A 14,357-nucleotide genomic window follows, 5' to 3' on the forward strand; every position below is an offset into this window, starting at 1 on the left:
CATGCCTGCCAGGCACTGCGCTCGGTCTGGGGGAAGCTCTTCACCTGCAAGCGGGGAGGTGGGAGTGGAAGTGGGTCTAGGCAGAGGCTAAGGGAATGGAGCAGATCCGACTCCCTCCCCTGAGGTCCGCATGCTCCCAGGAAGGCTGAAGCCACTGACCATCTTCAAAGCAAAGCGCCGACTCTGTCTAGGACCTTCTTGGGGGAGAGGGGGCTCTGCACCAGGCCCCCATGGGGAGCAGGTGAAGCTCACTGCCTGGCACCCACCCTGCTTCTCGGGGTCACAGGAGAGCTCTGCCGAGTGTCCTGTGAGCACACAATGGTGCCAGCACCCACTCCTGTCCAACTCGCCCAGCAGCTGGGCGCCTGTTTGCCTGGTGAGAGTCAACTCTGTGTAACAGGTGGCACCCCTTCTTGACGTCCTTTGCTCCCTCTTTTGTCTGCCCATTCCCAGGACCTCATGGATGATGCTGGGGGCAGTGCCCACCAGGCTGGGGGTCAGGGCCCCTCACTCACCGGGGTTAGCTTTCCGGATCTCACTGTACACTGTCTCCGTGCCTTTCTTTCCCAGACCTGGAAAGGGACCAGGCACAGGTCAATAGCTGCCTCTGAGAACCAGGTCGGCCCATTACTGAAGCGGGAAAATATCTGAGGCTTCCCAGGCAAGGCTGCACCCCGCTACCCCAGCCCACGAATGCCGTCTTCAGGGGCGCCTGCAGACCCCCTCACCACTAAGCCCTGGCCACTTCCCAGCTTTAGAAGACCTGGTCTAACCAGTGTCACTCAGCTGGAAGTATGAGGTTAATAGGTCACCTTGGGAACCCTGGACCAGAGGGGCCGGCAGCCTCCAGCTCGGGGACCTCCTCTCTGTTTCCCTGCCCCCGTGTCCCCGTGTCCAGCTTCACTGTGTCCCAGGAAGCTTGGCTACAGTTTCCCAATCGCCTGAGGTCCAGGTTACAGCCTGAGTGTCATCTGTGCCTAAGGATTAGCTGGGACGGAGACCATTTACAAATCTAGGCAGCTGGGCTGCTCAATTTCACATGCCCATACCTGGGCCTCACTGCAGCTGCTGTCTGCATATGTCTGGAGTGGGCCCTGGCTTTGGCTATTTTTTTAAGCGCTGCCAGGGGGTCCTAATATGAGACTGGGTTGAGATCCTCTGATCTGGGCCAGGGGTCTTCAAACTACGGCCCGCGGGCCACATGCAAATACAAATATTGTATTTGTTCTGTTTTGTTTTTTTACTTCAAAATAAGATATGTGCAGTGTGCATAGGAATTTGTTCATAGTTTTTTTTTTTAAACTATAGTCCGGCCCTCCAATGGTCTGAGGGACAGTGAACTGGCCCCCTGTTTAAAAAGTTTGAGGATCCCTGATCTGGGCTATTTTGAAACAGCAGGCAAGATGGGCCACCCCAGGTGTGGATTCTACCCAGAGAAGACGCAAGGGTTTGGGAGACCAAGAGCACCCATTCGGCCATCTGTTTATGTATATGCACTGCCTGTATATACACACATGTACACACACGCCTAGTGCATTGTCCACACACATATAGTATGTAGACACAGTATGCACATACAGGCCTGCACGCCCGTGCGTACACTCACATACACATCCACAAACCCTGAGGAAACAGGATGGAACCCAGCTGGTTCTCTGGCTCCTCTCACCTGCACAAGCACCAGGAAGCCTCATTGTAGAAAGGCATCTGATGCCATGTCGGCAGCACTCTCCCTCTGCACGTGGGGAAATGGAGCCCCCAACAGGGTGAGCCCTTCCTGCTGCCACAGCCAGAGCCATGTAGATGTTTCCTTCCTCAGTGGCAGATGGCCTGGGCATGCCCATGGACTCTAACTGCACCAAGATACTCTCAACTCACCCTGTTCCCGGGACACCCCCCTCTCTTGCCCCTGATCCTCCACTACCCACATGGCCCTTTCTAATTGCTCTATTCCTCCTCATCCTCTAAGCCCCAGGACAAGCTTTGCTCCTATACTCGGAGCACACACCCCCACACCCCTATATACTCCCTCACACACTCACCCCTTCCTGTGCCCAGGCAGTTACAGAGGCCCCTGTGCCTCACAGCACTCTGGGGACACTTGCCCACTACACGCTGACATTCTTTGTCCCCACGACTGCCTCCCTTCGTGGCCCCAGAGCCCCTCCAGGGCAGCGCCTGAGGTCTTGTGGGTGGGCTGTGGCAGATGGGACCTCCCACCCCAGCACCTGCATGGCGACCTGGAGGCACCTGTAAAGGTTTGATGTGACAGTGAAGGCACCAGTCAACGCCCCTGTAAGTGTCTCTATCTCAGACCCAGGGCCTTCAGGAAGGTCTTGGCAGTCAGCCCAATCCCTGAGGTTTTTGGTTTTAGGATTAAAATCCTGGTCATTCATTCCACACTGAATGGCAAGGGTTCTGTGGCAGGACCCGAATGCCAGAGACAGCCTGGGGGGTGGTTCAGATCCCCACGGCTGAACTGGAGGCACTTGGGGTTGCCAGGGCCGTGAAAAAGGAGACTCCCTTGTGGCAGGGAACGGGAGCGGGAACTCAGTAGAGCGGCTGAGATACCAGGTATCCCCCTAAGAGGACAGCAGAGAGGCCCACGCCACTCTCCACCTGTGACACAGATTTGGGGGTGTAAAGGGAAGCTCCAGGGGTCCACCACATCCCTAGGGGACTCTCTGCTCAACGTCAGGCCTGGCCAGTCCCTCGCTCAGTGTGATCTAACAGCTCCTGTGTGCCGGGCACCATAGAAGAGGAAGCGGTGAACTGGACCAGCTTTCAGGAGCTGCAGGCTGCGGGGTGATGGGTGTGCAAACAGCGCTGTAGGACCCTGTGTCCGGGCGCACCAGGTCGCTGCCAGCTCATCCTCTGACCCAGCCCCTCATGGAAGTGGAGGAGGGGCAGGGGGCCCTGGCGGCCAAGCCTGGGGCCCTGGACACCCTGTGAACTCCACTGCCCCAGGTGCATGGAGTGGTCTCTCTGGTTACCTTGGGGACACTATCACCTTCTGGACCCAAAGAGCCACACTCAACTCCCTTTCACCTCCTAATGGCTTGCCCGCCTGGGCAGCAGGGTGGCTGCCTCTTCTTGGTGCCCCAGTGGTTTCTCCTGTGCCCTCCTGGTTCTGCCCAGCTCAGTGGTGGGCGGGAGCTTGCAGCTCATCACTCCCCTCCCCTCGCTGCTGCCAGCAGCTGCCTGCTAATGACTAAACCAGCCAGCAGGCTGTTTGTCTCCACTGTCAGAGGGATTTCCAGATGGGGCTTTATTTTGGCTTGTTTTTCTCTGTTAACAGAGAAAGAGATGGCTTCAACCTCATGGGGTTTTCCCAGCAATTAGGCTCAGAGCAAACAGGCAGCAAACCGGGGTTTACCGAGTTCCTTCCTGCCCCTCCTCCACCCTCAAGGGACAGCTGGTCAGCTGCCAGCTAGGGTTAGAAGTGGACCCAGTCCCCCCTTCCCCTCCTCCACCCCAACTGGGGAGGAGGGGGGCCTTGAGGACAGGGAACTGGGTTGGCCAAGACCAGGTCAAGTTTACTCATCACTGGCCTTGCATCCATGAAGTCCTTTCCTGTCCTGGTAACTCCCCAAGAGAAAGCCAGGGGGCAGCAGCATAAGCCAGGCCTGCCCCACGCCACACAGCCCTACTCTCGGCTGCCAAAGATGCTGGGTCCAAAAACCGCAACGTGAATCCTCTAGAAACTCTCCATTTCCACCCAAGTGACCCCCCTTCTAGCTCTAATGAGGCCTCCACAGCCCCCACAGCACCTTTGTGCAAATTGGGAAAAGGTGACCACTTGGGTGGTTACAACCCTGTAGGTGCACAGCTTGGCAAGGAAGGCGCCCTGCCTCACCTGTCCTAATACTTCGTGTCTCTTCAACAACTCCCACCCCTTCAAGCAAATTAAACCAGACACTACTAACTAACATGGAAACATTCCCAAAGGAACCCTTCTCCAAACCCTGCTTCCTTCTTCCTCCTTCAGGGCCTTACATACAAAGCTTCCCGGGCATCAGGCAGAGCCCTTAATTCTACCTCCTCCAGTGCCCCTCCCCCTATGGGCCAGAAGCAGAGCAAAGGCAGGGCCTGGCCCTCAGGAGGGTAGTACCATTATCTGCTTGGGCACTCAGTGGGGTATGGAGGGTCAAGAAGATGGGTGTGTGTGTGCTTCCACACACATGCAAAATCTTTGGGCAGCCCTGCCCTCTTGTTATAATCCTCCTTTCTTCTATAGCCCAAGTCCCCTAAAGAGGAAGTAAGCTTCTACCCATGGACCGAGCCCCAGGATGCCCAGTTGATGGAGGGGCTCAGGCTGGACCAGGGAAGGCTGCCGGGAGCCCCCTAACGGTCCCATCTGCCACAGCCCACCCAGACTCAGTTCTGAGCAGGAGACCCCTGTGCTGCCTCCTCTTGGGCACCTGGAATTTAACCCAACTGAACCAGTGGTCACCACGGGCACATTCCTCCCAATCTCAGACATCACGGCCATCCATGAAGGAATTTTGTCTCCCCCATCCTGGCTGTGAAATTTTTCATCCAGTGTTGTGATCTGTCTCCAGAATATATCTGGAATCCATCCATTGCCAGCGCTTTGGCTCCACACTCATCCCCTCTTGTCTAATGATAACATTCTTGTTCCCCGTCACATCCGTCCTCCACACCAGCCACAGGGATTGCCTTTTAAAGAAGGAAGTTGGAACCTGCCACTTCCCTGCTTAAAGGCTTCCAGATCCGCTGAGACTAGAATGCAAAGAGGACTTTGGAGGCTCCATCCCGTCCGCCCAGCTCCATCTGCCTCCTCTCTCTGCAGATCATTAAGTGAGCCAAGCTCTGGGCCACCTCCACGCTGCCCTTCTCATTTCCTGGGTCCTTCCTCCTCTGGGAGGGGCCACCTTCTTTGTGCCCCTTCAGGATACAGCTTAAATGCCACCCCTCAAACAGGCCTCCAGGGACCACACAAGCTGGAATAGGCATCACCTTTCACGCCTTCTCATTGTACCCCTTCTCTTCCTTCTGAGCACCTGCTATAACCTGATATGATTTATTCTTTGGTTCCTTGTTTTCTCGGCTCCCTCAGAGGCTCTACCTCCGTGGGAGGTACCTTTGCTGCTGATGCATCATGGGCCCTGAATTTATTAACTCAGCAAGTGAATCATTTTACCATGAAATAAAGAAGAGAACTTTAGGTCGGCCATGGCCCCCACCCCTCCCAGGTCTAGTCTGGACTTGGAAGTGGGGTGTGCAGATGGGCCCCACCAACTCTAGGGGCCATTCTCACTGCAGGCTATGGGAACGGTGCCCAGTTATGCAGCTCACAGCCTAGGGCTGTACGGGACGGTGTTACCTGGAAGGCTCTCTGCACACACCTGTTGACATGTACTGGGAACCTAAGCGAGGAAAGCAGGAAGGAACCCAAAACGCCTCCCAGATCCTGGAGCAAGAGGTGAGGAGACACACCATCACCATGTGGCTCTGGCTAAACCTTGCAGGCTTGTCCTGGGAAACAGCCCCAGGCCTGCCTGCTGAGTGGACACTGCCTGGCCTCAGCCTCGACAGCGAGGGGCAATAGCCCTGTGAGCTTCCCAGCAGTGGAGATGGATGTTCTAGTGTTTGCTGGGCACCGGCCCACTCCTGGCCAGTCTCCCCAGCACAGAGCCAGGGACCTCCAGGCCAGCCTGCCCCTGAGAGAACCAGGCACATAAAACCAAAACCAAAACCAAAACCAAAACCAGAGCCCCTAATTTACACAGGAAGGGATTCTGTACTTTCAAAAGCCTTTACCCAAGTGTTCCTTTAAATAGCAAAGCACCCACTCACTACCTTCAAACATTTCATTTACACAGCTCGGTCTGCAAGCAACTTTTTAAGGAGGATGCTGGGTTTGGGCCAGGGGGCGTACCTCTGGAAGAAAGCTCAAAGACCCAGGAGTGAGGCTGATCTCAAAAAGTCTCAAAAAACACATTTCTTAGGACTCAGTAAATTGCTCAATAAAACATATCCATTATTAGTAGTATGCTAAATAATAACTGATGAAATGTTACACCTCAAAGCCAGGGCGGGGTCATTGCTCCTGCCTTAGGCATGTTCAGCAGGTCTGTCTGCTGACTACCTCCACTGTGAGCGACTGAGGGCTACTAGCCTCTTGTTCCTGGGTCACAACCCACCTTACCCTGCGCGTCTACACCCAAGGAGAGAGCAAAGTGTGGGGAATCACTCGAGTGATGGCGTTTACCTTCATGAGGCTCAAGGGAGTTCACTTCCACTTCTGTGTACTCCACGTCCAAGGTCAGAGGCTCTGCCCAAAGGAAACACAGCACCCTGCAGTTAGACAGAATCCCCTCAGGGGCCTCGGGCGGCACTAGAGATTTCCATTCAAATGAATAAAGTATTCCGGGTTTTGCGGGGAAGCCAGCACAGGTGTATCTCCATTCTAAGTGGGAGAGAGATCTCAGGCAGGGGAGGCAGTGTTAACCTGGCACTCCCTGGAACGTGGAGGGGCCCTTCTGCCTGGGTCCCTGGTGTTTCTGCAGTGGGAGGGTTAGTAAAAGCTCAATAGTCCAGCCGGTGTGGCTCAGTGGTTGAGTATTGACCTATAAACCAGGAGGTCATGGTTCAATTCCCGGTCAGGGCACATGCCTGGATTGCGGGCTTGATCCCCCATGTGGGGAGTGCAGGAGGCAGCTGATCAATGGTTCTCTCTCATCATTGATGTTTCTATCTCTCTCTCCCTCTCATCTCCTCTCTAAAATCAATAAAAATATATTAAAAAATTTTAAAGCTCAATAGATAACTGTATGCCTTACCATCACCCTTTTTTACCAGCCCCTTAACACTCCCAGCTTCTCTAAGACAGAATTGACATATAACATAAGTTGAAGGTGTCCGACCTGATGATTTGCACTGATGCTATTAAAAAACAAATAAAACAAAAACCCTCACCTCCTCTACTCTCCAAGAGAAAGGAGATTCTCCTACCTTATTCACTGACTAGTCCATTCTGATTTAGGAAGTTCCTTTTTGAGTCTAACCCAGTTCTCTCCTACCGGAATTTAGGTCACTTTCCCATTAATGACACTAGATATGTGTTTACTTATCAGTGGCTGACAGGGTCATTAAGAGAGGTGGGGAAATACCCACCCACAGGTTATTAACAGCTTTAGTTCTTCTCCTAGGGGTCTTTTTTCATGTAAAGGTTTCTAATTTTTTTAAAAACCCATTACATTATATAATTACCTTTCTTTTCTTTTACTGGGTTTGTTTCATGGTTTCCAATATCTTCATCGTAACCTAGTTTGGAAAATAACAATTAGGATGGGTGGCAGTGGAAATTCTAGTTTTCTATACATAACTTTTTTCCTCCCTCCTTCCCGCCCCACTTCCCCCTCCCCAGCAGTGTCTCTGGGTTCTGGATCCCCTCCTGGTCTCCCCGTGGCCCCATCCAACCCTACTGTGTGGTCTCTCCCTAACACCGTGGGATGGCCGCCATCCCGTGGGAGGGACACTTGTGCTTGTGAATGGTTTAAGATTCCGAACTGTTCACTCTGAGCAAGTTCGTGAGAAATTAAACTTAATTGCAAAAGGGATGGCTCTGTAACCACAACCATGAAGGACACTAGGACACTAACCTCCTCCAGCTAGAGAAGGAGACCCATAAGAACAGGTTTAAAAGGCAGTGAGTGCCTCTAGGCTGCCACCTCAGTAGGCAAACAAATGTTTGATCTTTTTAAAAAAATCTTTTAATCTTTATTGTTGAAAGTATTACATATGTCCCCATTTTTTCCCCATTGACCCCCTCTAGCCCGCCCCCGCCCCAGGTTGTTCTTTATTAAAAACAATTCTTCAGAATGTTATAAATAAACTAGTGGCCTGGTGCACAAATTGGTACACATTGAAAGGAAATTACTTAGAAGAAATATTTTAATATCACTATTCACCCTTTCTCTATAATAGAAGTGTCAACCAAATTCATGATTGACAATGACAGATGGAAACACATGTGTGCGATTGGTGCCAGCAAGAGCTTTATATGGATTGCGCATATGCGAGTCAACTTAGCCTTTTATATATATAGAACTAGAGGTCCGGCGCATGGAATTTGTGCGCAGATACAGTCCCTAGGCCTGGCCTGCAATCAGGGCCATCTTCCCCAGCTGCCCACAGCCGGCCCCGCCCCCTGCTGCCACTCCCCTCCTGCGGTTCCCCATTTGCCATTGGGCAATCAGGGCCTTATGGCCAGAGGAAGGGACCAAGAGGTCAGCCATTCCCACCCACTCATCGGCCCCGCCCTTGCCATGGGTTTCCCTCTGTGTGTGGGGTGACTGGTGGGGTGGGGGCCTTGGCCTGGCACCACCCGCATCCCCCACCACCCACCCCTGGTTTCCTGTTCACCATCGGGCAATCAGAGCCTGCCGGATGGGGAAAGGGACCAAGAGGTGGTCAGTGCACCTCATAGTGACTGATTGAGTGGTCATTCTGATTGTTCAGCTGTTAGGGTCAATTTGCATATTACCCTTTTATTATATAAGATAAACTTGCTTAATTAGACCTGCTTTGTGATTTAGCTAAACTTTTTCCAGCCCAGTGAAGCACCCCAACTTCTCTTTCACATAATTGTCAGCAACACCGCAGTAAATATCAACATGAAGCAGGTTATTATTGTAGATCACGCAGGGAGAACAAAGGGTAAAATATTTAACTGCAGCAGTGTTTGACTATATCCTGTGCAGTGAGAAAACCTGAAGTCATTTTCAAGGCCCACCATTTCTTACTTCTTTTCAGTCAGGTCAAGTTTCTAAGCTTTCTAAATCTCCATTTTCTGGCTAATGAAAAGAAAATAGGATTCCACCAAATCTCCTATTTAGCTACTCCAGGACTTCTGTGAGGATCAAATGAGATGAGGCACGGGAAAATGCTTCACAGACATTTGGTTAAAGTGTAACATGTTTCCACCTGGCTATAAAGCAAGTCATGTTCCTGGGCTGAAGAAACTGCAAGGAGGCTAGTCTCTAGGGAGAGGAAGCTGGGCATTGCTACATGACATCATTATCCAGATGGACACTTAGCATATTAGGCTTTTATATATATAGATACTATCCCTGACGAACACAAGGCTTTCCATTATGTATTTGAACTAATTGCTATTGTGATTACCAACATATATTTATAAACTGAAATAATCCATGGAGAGACAACCCAAGAATTGGACTGTTTCTTGCATTTTGGATATTTGGGGGAAATTCTATTTTAATATGTCTATATAACATTTCATTTAAAGTATCTCAGTGTTTCTGTATAGATAATACAATAGCTAGCAGAACCCACCTTCTACCACAAAAAGGTATTTTCTCTATAGCACTGGATTCCTTTTTGCCAAATAGTCACTAAAGTTTTCTGAATGTAGTTTCTTAAGTGATTTATTTGCTCTTTTCTCTTTACTGGAGCATTACTTTTGTTACTACAAATGTTTTATTTCACTTTTTAAAGGTATATGATTTATTACTAAAAGAATTGCTGGAGCCGAAACCGGTTTGGCTCAATAGATAGAGCGTCGGCCTGCGGACTGAAAGGTCCCAGGTTCGATTCCGGTCAAGGGCATGTACCTGGGTTTCGGGCACATACCCAGTGGGAGATGTGCAGGAGGCAGCTGGTCGATGTTTCTCTCTCATCGATGTTTCTAACTCTCTATCTCTGTCCCTTCCTCTCTGTAAAAAATCAATAAAATATATTTTTTAAAAAAGAATTGCTGGATTCTTAAAACACAGCTCTCAAGTATGCATTGTAAAAGGCATATCCTGAAATTTTCTTATTTACATATTTATTTTCATCCTCTTTATATTTTTTTAAAATTTTTTTTCTTTCTTCCTTTTTTTTTCTGTTGTACCTTTCTTCTGAACTTTTTCTTATTTTGTAAGATACTGTTACTGACTTAGAAAAGAACATAGGCATCCTACTCCCAAACCTGCTGAAAAGAAAGAAAACTGCTCCAAATCTGGCCCAGGACAAAACTTCCTGTGTGATGTCATTACAGTCCCCTCTTTGAGCAATTTTCTCTTAGACTTAAAGGGATTAAGAACTCCTGGGATTGGCTACCCAGCCTACTGCGCAGATGCAAGCTTGCAATAAGGCTCATAACCAGGTAGCCCTATGTTGTTGCATTCTTTTTAAAAATGCCTCTACTAACAGAGAAATAGTTCAACTGGTTTCCTGTTGTGTCAAGTGTGAAATGAAAATGTCTTGTGCTTGTAATAATTCCATCTGAGAAGATGTTTTATCAATGCCTCAATTTGTTCTCTGGCCTCTCTTACAAGGGGAGGGTGATTATGCTCGGACAGTGTTCAAAGCCTTTGCAGATGAGCCAGGATGGGGATTCACAGCATTATCATTATTGTCCACCTTTCATTCCTCGGATGTTTAGAAGGGGGTGAAATTAGAGTAAAATGTCCTGCCTTTCTGTTCTGTTTTGCTTATCAGTTCACCATCCAGTGGCTGATTAGGTGAAACTGCCCTGCCTGAGGGTGGGGCTTCCCTAGGAACTTGTCCCCACCACCTGCTTCTAAGAGGGGTAGCAAGTTGGGACACCTCTTAGTAATGGCAGGAAACCGTGACTGTACCGTAAGGTCTGTTGGCTTCGGTACTGGATCCTGGCATCTTCTCATTGTTGGAGGTCAGAAGTGGTGCCGCCGGCCTTAAAAGGAAATTTGAAAAGGAAAAAAATATACAACTTTTTTTTTTTGGCTCTAATGTCAAACCAACAAAATAATCAAGGAAAGATCATTTAATAATAATCAAGGTAAACCAGGAAGAGAGTTCCGAAGCGAGGCCAACTTTACGCTCTCATTTGGAAAACTGACTTTTTCTTTCAGTGAGATTATTTAACAAGCACTTTTTGCTGTTAAGAGGAGTGTCAGGGCCAATGGGCACAGTAACAACAGGAGTCCTTCCCTAAGTGAGCCCCAACCCCCTGAATTCCTCATTCTGTGCTACAAAGCCATTGTTTGCTTGTTTTTGTTCTCTTTTTAAAAAATTTTTCTTTTGTACCCATGCTTTTGGATTTTGAATTTCAAGAACAGTAAAAATAGTACAACTGCCATATATATATATATATATATATATATATATATATATATGCCAACTCTATTTTGCAAAGTAGGTAAATTTTAAAAATTCTTTCTACTACCATTGTAATTTCATAAGGAAAAGGGGATTTCACACATAACAGTGTAGGAAGGACGTGACCTCAGAATAAAGCTATGTCTTCACAGGAAAGGACAGCTGGCAATCTTTCACTGGGACACACTCACACACACACACACACACCCATACTATTCACACCCTTGTTATTCAGAGTTCCCCAAGAACCACTGAACACTTCCTAATGACCAGACTCTCCCTACAGACAAGTCTGTCTGTGCCCACAGAGCAGCCGCCTCTCTTCCCCGGACACACACTGACCTGGACATCTCCACGGGCATCTGCTTGGCTTTAAAAGAGAAAGAGAAAAACCAAAGTCAGTACAAAGTGTCCATGTCTATAACAGATAGGAACCCTCATTTCAACCACATTTGACTTTCTTGAAGATTGGTTAACCATAAAAAGAGAACAGAAAGCCAAATATATTTCCACTTTTTAAAAAAGGGAAAAACAAAACAAAACAAAACAAAAAAAGCAGGCCTTCTCTCAAATTTATTCTGAGAGATTTCACATCATTTCATCCAGAAATATGACATTTTGTTGTGTTAGCCAGGAGCTGTTTTCTTTAGTGGAACAAAGTAGAGTGAAGACAATGGTACAGGAACCAGATTAGCCAGATAAAAAGGCAACTTTTAAAAAATATGTTTTTTTAAAAAATTGATTACAGAGAGAAGGGAAGAGAGATAGAAACATCAATGATGAGAGAGAATTATTGAGGGGCTGCCTCCTGCATGTCCCCTACTGGGGATGGAGCCCACAACCCAGGCATGTGCCCTGGCTGGGAATCGAACTTCAATCTCCTGGTTCCTGAGTCAATGCTCAACCACTGAGCCATACCGGCCAGGCAAAAGGCAACTTCTTGTTTCAAGACAGTTCCAAAGAGTAAAGGCTACATTAATCCCTGTGCTTTGAATTCCAAGCTGGCCTGAGAACGAGTCTGTCCTCTAACCTTGTCTGTTCTGCGATGGCCCGGTTCCCTGAGAAGGGGTTTGTTCTGGAACCTGTCTTTTCAGAGGGATTTCCTGTTCTAGAAAAAAAAAAAACAAGGCCCCTTCTTATCTAATCTGTACCCTTCCCAAGCAGCAGCACCAAGGCTCCAACAAAAACCGCCTTGTCCCACACAAATCTTGGCAGAAGGTACTGGTGCTGGGCCCTTTTCCTTGAGTCCAGGCTAACTGGCTGTGATGCCAGAGTATCGGCAGGTGGTCCTGGCTTCCCTTCCAGGTTCCATGTGTGGCTAACCTCAAGCACAGGGTAGAAATCACGGCACAACAGACAGATTAATTGGGGCGCATTCAGTGTATGTGGGGGTGTCTCCAAAACACTCTCACCCCACTCTGCCACCTGCAGGACTAAATGTGGCCAAACCCACAGAGACAGCTTCTTCTGACCATACATAGATGGGACTTTCCCCCGAATTCATTTTTTCTGGGTTGCCCAACTAGGAAAGCAACCGCTTTCCTTTATGCCTAGCGAAATCCAGGGGCAGTAAAAGCTCCACACCCACCGAAGCCAAGATCTTTGGTTATCAAGGTGACACCGAGAAGAACAACTGTGGTCAGTTACATCTCCTGAGCTCCCGCTGGGGCAGAGCACAGCCGCCCCTAAAGCTGCAGGAAGCCCCTCACATCTATGGCAGTTTCCTGGCAAGAGCAACCTGTCAGAAGGCAATGAAGAACTGTGCTCACCCTTGGCTTTCTTCCAAAAATAGTATCTGGCCCCAACTGCCAAGATGGCAATTATCACTGCGATGACAACCACTGCAATAACTCCTTTCTTCCATGGGGCAAGAAAGACTGGAAATAAGAAAAATTAAAATAGTTTTTTTTTCTCTGCCAGCAAGAAACAATATTAGCCTTAAGCAACAAATAAGACTGATTTGTAGCTTCTGTAATCGAATCTTATACCAAGCATCTACCTCTGAGGGATTCTGTGTTCAGAGTTGGTGCAGAAATGATTTTTCTTGCTGTGGCGTCAGCATCGTCTTAAACAACTAGAGGACTAACGTAGCCTTTCTGGGTCTGTGTGGTCCTCCTTCTTCTCTAGGAAACCACCCCCTTTATTCACATAGGTGGGCTTCTCTAACCCTCTCTGTTCTGCATGACCCAATCCCCATGGCCACGGGTGGCTCATGGGGAGATGTCTGGCCTAAAGTGGGCCATCTGCTACCTCTCCACCAAGAATTTGGAATTACAACTGTGTGAAATACTTCCAATTCCTCTTTTATATTTAATTTGAGTTGTTTTCTGTCGCTTACGACCAAAGAGCTTGGAGGACATTGGTCTCGCTGCCCTCAGTAATAAGCACTGAACCCCACCCACTTCCTCTTACAAATGGTGAGCTCGCTGGCCTCACCCTTGGTGGCCACATTCCATCTCACTGTTGAGACCGTGACTCACCTTTGACAGTCAGTAAGTTGCTTTGGGGGATATTTTTGGCAGCGTTGGCTCTGTTGGAGGCCGTGCAGTAATACTGTCCCCCCTGTTCTGTGCCAGCCGGTGACTTGTACCACATGGCCTGGGTTTCATTTGAGATTTTTACGTGGAAGGGCCTGACGTCCTCTTCTCTGTAAAACTTGTAGGTGATTGGACCAGATGCTTTGTTCACGAAGCATCGAAGCACAAGATCATCCCCAGACTCCACTTGTTTATTATTCAGGATAGCAAGATTGACCTCAACCACAGGAGCTGAAAAGCAGGAAAAGGATTAGCACTGAGAAAAGACAGGAGGTTGGGGATTGAGGGGTGAAGATCATGACACAGCCACCACTCATGGCTAGCCTGCACCTACATCGTGACTCAGACTTGGATTTTGTCTCTCCTCTTAGCCCACATTCTTCAGTTCCTCCCCCAATTATTCCAGCAGGGCAGCAACAGATGCCTCCTGTCCTCATGTGTTGATTAAACACGATGTTTCACTTACCACCTCAAGGATTACTGACTACTCAGCTTGACTATTCCCATTTCCTTATGTGTTCTTTAGAGGTCTATTCTGCATGAGTCTGTGCATGTGCACCAGTGTGAGTGTGTGTGTGTGTGCGCGCGCGCGAGTGTGTGGTTTCTTTGCTTACAAAAGTACATGGCATTTCCAGGGCTAAATAACAAGTAACTTAAAAACAGAGAAGATGTCTTTTTTTAATATGCCCTAAAGCATTAGTTGCTTCA

General features: G+C 48.7%; 1 protein-coding gene across 8 annotated transcripts in view; it reads right to left on the bottom strand.

The window, feature by feature from the left end:
• Positions 1-14,357, bottom strand: part of PECAM1 (platelet and endothelial cell adhesion molecule 1) — a 51,859-nt gene that overhangs the window by 14,763 nt on the left and 22,739 nt on the right. For 4 of the 8 annotated variants that reach the window (XM_070394869.1, XM_070394867.1, XM_070394866.1 and 1 more), the window contains exons 8-14: positions 13,593-13,880; positions 12,882-12,989; positions 11,455-11,482; positions 10,614-10,687; positions 7,237-7,290; positions 6,236-6,298; positions 516-572 (exon numbers count right to left, since the gene is read on the bottom strand). In XM_070394869.1, coding sequence (XP_070250970.1) covers positions 516-572; positions 6,236-6,298; positions 7,237-7,290; positions 10,614-10,687; positions 11,455-11,482; positions 12,882-12,989; positions 13,593-13,880 — 672 coding nt within the window. The remainder of the gene's footprint in view (positions 1-515; positions 573-6,235; positions 6,299-7,236; positions 7,291-10,613; positions 10,688-11,454; positions 11,483-12,881; positions 12,990-13,592; positions 13,881-14,357) is intronic. The other 4 variants (XM_070394872.1, XM_070394871.1, XM_070394868.1 and 1 more) reach the window with 2 other exon arrangements.

This window comes from Myotis yumanensis, unplaced genomic scaffold (assembly GCF_028538775.1).
Source record: "Myotis yumanensis isolate MYYU_CA2020_CCGP unplaced genomic scaffold, mMyoYum1.0.hap1 SCAF_16, whole genome shotgun sequence".
Taxonomy (NCBI): domain Eukaryota; kingdom Metazoa; phylum Chordata; class Mammalia; order Chiroptera; family Vespertilionidae; genus Myotis; species Myotis yumanensis.